The sequence below is a fragment of the Perca fluviatilis genome, chromosome 13, assembly GCF_010015445.1.
Source record: "Perca fluviatilis chromosome 13, GENO_Pfluv_1.0, whole genome shotgun sequence".
Classification (NCBI taxonomy): Eukaryota; Metazoa; Chordata; class Actinopteri; order Perciformes; family Percidae; genus Perca; species Perca fluviatilis.
The window spans coordinates 9,155,435-9,162,926 of NC_053124.1; the positions used below are offsets into that span (position 1 = coordinate 9,155,435).

General features: G+C 41.3%; 1 protein-coding gene across 1 annotated transcript in view; it reads left to right on the plus strand.

Annotated features, from left to right (window-relative positions):
* Nucleotides 1-3,615, plus strand: part of ctdp1 (CTD (carboxy-terminal domain, RNA polymerase II, polypeptide A) phosphatase, subunit 1) — a 105,091-nt gene extending 101,476 nt beyond the window's left edge. Inside the window, exon 14 of the mRNA XM_039820872.1 lies at nucleotides 822-3,615. Coding sequence (XP_039676806.1) covers nucleotides 822-975 — 154 coding nt within the window. The 3' untranslated portion in view covers nucleotides 976-3,615. The remainder of the gene's footprint in view (nucleotides 1-821) is intronic.
* Nucleotides 3,616-7,492: the final 3,877 nt, after the last annotated feature.

Below are 7,492 nucleotides of genomic sequence, written 5' to 3' on the forward strand. Positions count from 1 at the left end.
CCTAAATGATATGAGATTTGTTTTTTCCAAATTCACTTTCTTTCCCCAAAGGTGTTTCCGTTTTATCTTGTCCTCCCAGTGCTGTGCAGTTTAGAGTTAGATGGGAAGGTTGATACCGCTCATGTATTTATGGTATAAGAAGTAACCGGCTAGCTAAGCTTAGCACAAAGACAGAAAACAGGGGGAAACTGCTAGTCTGGCTCTAACAAAATCTGCGTGTCAATCACTGCTCATGCACATGCATTCCTTCTCCCTTGTGGGGGGAGGGGCTTAGGAGACTTTTGGGCTTTAGCGGAAGGGGGGGGAGGGACTGAGAAGTTGTCGATGTTCAAAATGTTTTGGCTAAGTCCTGGATCTTCGCAATCCTACCTACAGCACCTTTTAAGTAACCGAGCAAGTTAAGGAGTAGGGCTGCTCGACTATAGAAAAAAATCATAATCACAATTATGTTGGTCACAATTAATATTAAAATCACGGTTATTTAACATGATTACTCATTGACTTTTGGCAAGATGTTGCATTTATTGAACATTAAAAAAACCTGTTAAAACAAATCAACCGTAAAAACACCTTGCACTTTTAAATTTCCTTCCACACTTTGATTAATTGCACAGCCCTAATCAGGAGCGTAATCCGTGGATTTGTTATTATTTTAAATTGGACTCCGCTTTTTCTCTGGTTTCGTTCTATCTTGTTCTGTCTATTCTGGCATCAGTTTTAAATGAGACCTTCGTGTTTGTGATATAAATCCCGTTTTAGGCAGCAGCAGTCGGTTCCAGCTTCACAGTTCTTTCTAAAATCATCTTTTGTTACTCCTGTAGAGGCCACAAACGTAAGCACGATGAAGCTAAGGAGGAGGCGGAGGAATCTGCCGACGAGTCTTCTAAAGACTCCAACGAGGAAGAGGGAGGAAGCAGCTCAGAGGCGGACGAGATGGCCGCTGCCTTGGAGTTGGAGCTCAATGACTTTATGTGACGTGGAGAACGAAGGGACTCGGTCACAGGAAAAGGACGACAACAACAAAAAAATCAGCCCCTGTCGCCTCGAAAGTGGTACCTAAAAATCCTATTTTTCTGCTTTTGGAATCTGTGTGTACGTAGGATGTATGAGCCATGAATGTGTGCTGTAATAAAAATGAATGTCCTGTACAGAAATGACGTGTTGCTGTGTAAATAAAAGGCTTAGATTTTTTTTTTTTTTTTTTTTTTGTAGCATTGATATATTGCCTTTTTTGGCACAAAACCATTTGATGTTAACATTTTATTGTATGATAACAAACCGTAGAAGACATGACATTTGATACTTTTTTTTTTTTTTTCTCTTTCTTTTTTTCTATTTCAATTTTTATATTGATGAGAAAAAGATAAATGAAATTCTAAAGCTTAAACTTTCCTGGTCGTACATGCCAAAGAGTTTGGAATAGGTTTGCCAAGGGCGTGCAGCTAAATATTTTACTCTGGACTTCCAGTTTTACTTTTTCATTTTGGCCTCTTTAACAGGTTGTTAGGGTCATAAATGCAACCAGCGGATCTAGACATTTTGAATGTGTTTTTACCGAGTCATTTCTTCCTACTCGTGGTGTTTGTACATTTGATAACATAATGGTAAGGTAAGCTTCTCCAGTCTTTTGTGATTACCAGCCCATTGGTGCACTATAACCGTGAACAGAATCGAACTGAACTCCCAAGTTGTGTCCATTTTCATGTGTTCCATAAGCTCACCTTTCCCTTGGTCAACCCATCTCCACTATCTATCCAGTTCAGAAGGACATGACGCTCTCACTAAAGCCGTTGCTTACTGTGTGTACACTGGAGCTTGTACCTTGTGCTAATCCTGTTGCCTCAGAGGGTAAGTGACAAACACATTTATTTTTTTTCACTTACCTTTAGTGTTATGGAAATGCAGATAGTTTTTTTGGGGGGGCTAAGGCTAGTTTTTAAGGTCTGCATCTCTGAGGCTTCTGCCTCCACTCCAGTACAATGGTGCAGAGCCACCAGGGGTTTCTTATGGTAGAAAAAAAATATAGATTGATGTGGAACTACAACTAAACTAAGCGAATGGCTGCTTCAGAGACAACGTGGCCGCACTTTGGTTAAGGTTCGGGAAATGTGGTTTAGGTTAAATGTTACTAAACACACTGCGTCTTGTGTTGCAATCAAACTTCAGATTATTTTCTGTACTGATCGAAGACTGGACCACGATCTTTCCCTAACCAAAGTGCTTTTGAAAATGTGGCCGTCGCAACAAGCAGACATTGTACTGCAAGATCGGATATAAAAAAAAAAAAAAGAAAATGGAATTTCTCTGCATTATATAGTTCCTTCCAAACATATTTGCTGTTACAAATTAGTTGTAAAGAAAACATAATTTCTAGGAGTTGGAATGTACATATTCCAGAAATTGTAGTGGGAGGTTTAGACCGAAAACATCCCTGTTTAAAAAATGAAGAAGAAGAAGAAGAAAAATGTGCAGGAATGTGTGCTGGCTCCCGACATGTTCTTGATCAGCCAACACAGCGCCATCCTAGATGATGTTGCCTTGTTGGAAAAACTTCAGCCAGGTTCAACTTTTATGCCAGGGCCCTCTGCGTTAATAATTTGTTTCTACCATATGAACTCTTGGGCCCTCCTTACAATTCCATTTGTAGTGCTCACGGCATTACACTTTAAATGATTGATAAGATTCAAGTGCAACATCTCTCTCCAGAGTTATTGTCACTGTTGGTCAGGGTCATTGACAATAAACGCTGTTAACATTTTTTTTATAGGAACTAATTCTTAAGTAGAAAGTAGTTCCAGTGAATACCTTTTGACAGCGACTTACAAGGATTACGCAGAGTAATGGGGACGTTGATTCTGGAGAGAGATGTGACTCTTTGAATTTTTGAATATCTCTGTCTAGTGATTGATCCACCAGAAACAAAAATCCATTCATCTCTGTCGTATTTGGGATGGCAGTAGAAATCTGAGACAAAAATATCTGCATGCCACAGTAGATAATCACTAGAGGTAAGTGAGAAAATGTGTTTTTTGGTATTTGTTTGTCCAAAGCGGCAATAACCTCAAAGCTCCTCTCTTCTCGCTCTTTGGTGTACTTTGGTTTAAACCAGCCTGGTTGGTAAATGGAACCACGCTGCATGCACTTGACCAACATTACCCGTTACAGGATTCCTGTGTGTTCAAATGCTTCCATCTCACTGTCAAAGTTGCCTAGGGCGACTAATGAAGCATATAATGTTGTACCAAGACTGCTTGCATTCACCGTAAATGTTTGGCATCTATGTAGAGTCCAGTCTACAGCACTGAGTCTGTTTTCGTCTCGTTCGAGAGTTCTAAACAGTCAAAGGTCTTCCTTTCTCCAATTGTAATTACTGTCCTTAGGCAGGAGAGCAGCTGTCTGTCTGAGTCTTTACCTTCACCGACCACACCCAACAACACATCAAGAGTTTCCTTTTACAGTGACAGTCATGCCGTTTCTTTTGGTTGTTGTGTTCCTGGTGCTTTTAACGTTGGTTTCAATCAAACAACAATTTAAAGTATTTGTAAAGTCTATTTCCTACCTGACCCGGAAAGAAAAGATACTTTCTTCAAATAAAAATGTTTCTAAGTAACACAACTGAATTTAGCGTTATTCTTTTTGGGGATGAAGAGCATGAAATATATCCTGTATTCCTGAACGTGATCATTAAGTCGTACGCCAGATAAAGTCCATTAGCCTTTTGCTGCCTCTTCTTAGCTCAGTTTGAAACATTAGGATCGTAATGCGTATTGCACTATGAGACTACCACCGGGACCTACTACTCAGTTAATGGGCTCTGTCACGAAAAACCATACCAGAACCATTAGGCCTCGTTCCATCTTGCGCTTTTTTTTTTTTTTTTTTTTGCAACCTGCAAACAAAAGCAGCCATTATTCATTAGCTCATTAATGGAGTGTACAGACAGCTCTCTTATATAAGCTGCAGGGGGAAAAGACAAACATTTCTGCAGGGTAAAAGCATCTTACTGTCTTAATCAAAAATAAATACAATGGGATTCTGTTGTCAAAATTAGGTACAACCTAAACCAAATACGCCCATTTGATCGGTGTAATTTGTTGGGGGGGGGGCTGAACTAGGTAAGGAAAGACATCTGTGATATAACTTTATCATCTTGTGATTCAGTCAAAGTTATTGGTCTTCAGGTGGGATGTTGATGACACACGAAACGGCGAGGTAAATCGCAGTCATGAAGTCTATTAAAAGCGCGTCTCTGCCAGCTCGGTTTATGCTGCTCTGTGCGCTTCTTTCCCAGAACGCCTGATGATCCGCTGCCTTAAAAGCCAAAGCAAACTGCAATAAACGAAAAAGAGCTGTTTATCCGATAAGTAAGGCAAGTATTTTCCTCCAGGATGTATTTTTCTCACATTTGCAGAGCCACAGTGATCAGAAGAGATTTGAGTCCTCATTTAATTGTAAATTGATGCCAATTTGCAGCTGTGTTTTGTTTGTTTGTGATCTACGAAGGTGACTGAACGTAGACGAGGGTGTGCTAAAACCTGCTACGTACAGGAAGTGAAGCCATTTACCAAAGTGATTTACAACCTTACAAACCCCAAATCACTGTTACGTTATTGGATTTTTTTATAGGCAAACAGAAGTGTCCTTAGGTTACTACTCAGTGGCTTAACACAAAAAAAAATGTCTTTCCTCGGTTACATATGAGTTCAGTGTATCAAAACGCTCAATCCGCAGAGAAATGCCAACAGCCTGTATTCAGAAACTGTGCCTTTAAGCGAGCCGTCAGGACTTCTGTACGGTTGTGATGTCACAACTATACTATATATAGATATAAAGTTTTGCAACAGTTCTGTTACAGTAATTCCCCGTCTGCGATGACGGTGCACAGACACTGAGAGTGCAGATCAGAAGACTCAAAATCAGAGCAGACTGGGCTTTTTCCGGGGGAAAGGGGATTTTAAAAGACAAAAAATTTGTTTATTGAAACATAAAACCTATAATCATGGGCCACCTGGGTAGCTCACCTGGTAGAGCATACAGCCCCATGTACAGAAGCTCAGTCCTCCCCGCAGCAGCTGTAGGTTCAATTCTGACCTGCAGCTCTTTGTTGCATGTCATTCCCCCTCTCTCTCCCCTTTCATGTCTAATATGTATGTACTATCAAATAAAGGCCTAAAATGCCCAAAAATATATATAATCTTAATCTTAAATCTCTACTAGAGACCCAAAATACAAGTATGAACCCGAAAATTAGCATAACATGGGACCATTTAAAAAATACCCAAAATTCCATTCTGCCCTCCCACTGGCTTAAAGGCTGTTCTGGCCAACTTCAACAGGCAGTCAGACTGATAGACAGTGGTGGGTCGTCAGCGTATTAGAGTTACCTGGGCCCTTAGGCTGTAAAAGCAGGCCCATGTGTTCACTGCCCCCCTTCCTAAAGCTGACATCCACCCTGTGTCATGTGCTTTTGCTCCAGTAATACCTCCACAGTGCGTGGAAGGGATTGATAAGCCATGAAGAAAAATTGAACACTTTGGTCGGATTGGCACTTGAGGTCAGATGTCTGTTCCAGCTGCAGTGTCTCTTCGAGTCACTCTGCTCAGGACACACACACACACACACACACACACACACACACAACTGAGTCAGTCTGAAGACACAAACTTAAAGGAGAACTCCGGCAATTTTTACGTTAATCTTGATCGCTATAAATATGTGAGTACTGTCGATTGCAAAAAAAAACAAAAAAAAACGAACACAGTCTGTCTTGGGAAACTGGAGTTGCTGCAGCTAATGCCCATAGCTCCCAGTTAGCTAAAACGGTAGTTTTGGGGGCATAACATAAAGAGTGCCTTCGTGCCTCTTAACAGACACAAAATGCAATTAAAATGTTTGTGCAACATGAACAGGGCTCTTACGTGACAACAAGATGCGTTTTCTACTCCTACCTCCTGCCGGTTGCTAGCTCGCCGTGCTAGCTGGTAACTGCCGTCCGGGAGGGAGTGTGTTCAGCCAGGCAGGCTTCTGTGATAATCCACATGCAGCAGTTCTGTGTGTATTTGTAGCATATATATATATATATCCATTTTGAGTATTGGCAGTAGCGATCGGTGTGTTAGTTTCCTTAGCCGGGCTAGCAGGCCAGGCCGGCATCCCTGCTTCTGCTTCCTCCCCGCCCTACTCGCTTGCCGTGGCGGACAACAATCCAACGAGCGCCCGCTGGGCTGGTGGATGCATAGACAGTATATAAGAATGGACCAACAGACCCCGTGTCTCTGGACGGAGACCAGTGAAGGCTATTAGAAGCACTTTTCCAGTGAGCGCTAGGGTTACTGCGCAGCCTCCAACTGAGAGAGACGACGTAAATGTGAGGTGAGCAACCTGTCTGAAAGTTGGAAGTCTTCTGGTAGCTGTGCCAAGAGAAATCTCAATCATTCCGAATCTTACAGAGACAGAGAGCGTAGGTATATGTAAGGAGATAACATGGGCACAGGCTAATTATTGCTAACTAAAATGCTAGGTAACATTAGCAATTAAACCTAAACAGCTCATGTAAGTCGAAACTGCCTGTGAGCTTCTCCTGTACTATACGGTAATTCCTCTACTATGTGACACAATCGTTAGCCTATTTTTATAAAAACGTCTGCTACGGAGCCATAACGTGAGATACAAGGTAATGGAGCCTTTTATACATTGTCGTGTTTCTTTAGAAATAAACAATGGACAAATAGAGTCTTTAAATGCTTCAGATGTAAAGTTATTCGCTGTCAAAGTGACGTCAAAATGAATGGGAGTCAATGGGATGCTAACGGAAGGTGATCGCTTTGTAGCATCAAAATGGCGCCATAGGAGGTTCGAGTTCTGAAGCGAAGCTTACCCCCTTGGGTGGATGTCGTCCAGAAAGCCGTTTGTGCTTTTCGCGGCGGAAAATTGTGTCTGTTAAGAGTCACAAAGTTACTCTTTATGTTATGCCCCTAAAATTACCGTTTTAGCTAACTGGGAGCTATGGGCATTAGCTGCAGCAATTCCAGTTTGCTAAGACCGATTCTGTTCGACAGTACTCACTTATTTATAGCGATCTAGATTAACGTAAAAATTGCCCTGAGTTCTCCTTTAAAGGTGAGCGCCAGTTCTGATAAATGTCATCCTTTGACACAGGAAATATAAAGGAACCCGCGGGTTCTGTTAGCCATTTACATTTCTACTGCATCCTTCTTAAACAGAGGTGTCAGCTATGATGCGTTGGCTGTGGGATGTGGTGGTGCTTTTATGGTCCTGAGAAAAGGATTTATTGCCAAGTAAGTAACTGAGGGCACATGTGAAGACACAGCAAGAACAACACAAAACAAAAGTCAGTCTGCGCTTATAAGTAATTAGATAGAAACAGAATAAAATCATTTTTTTATTAGGATGTACAAATTTATTTAGGCTGTCTATTTGTGTTTGTGTAGAATATTTAAGCAGTAGCTCACGACAGGCCGTGGTATGTGAT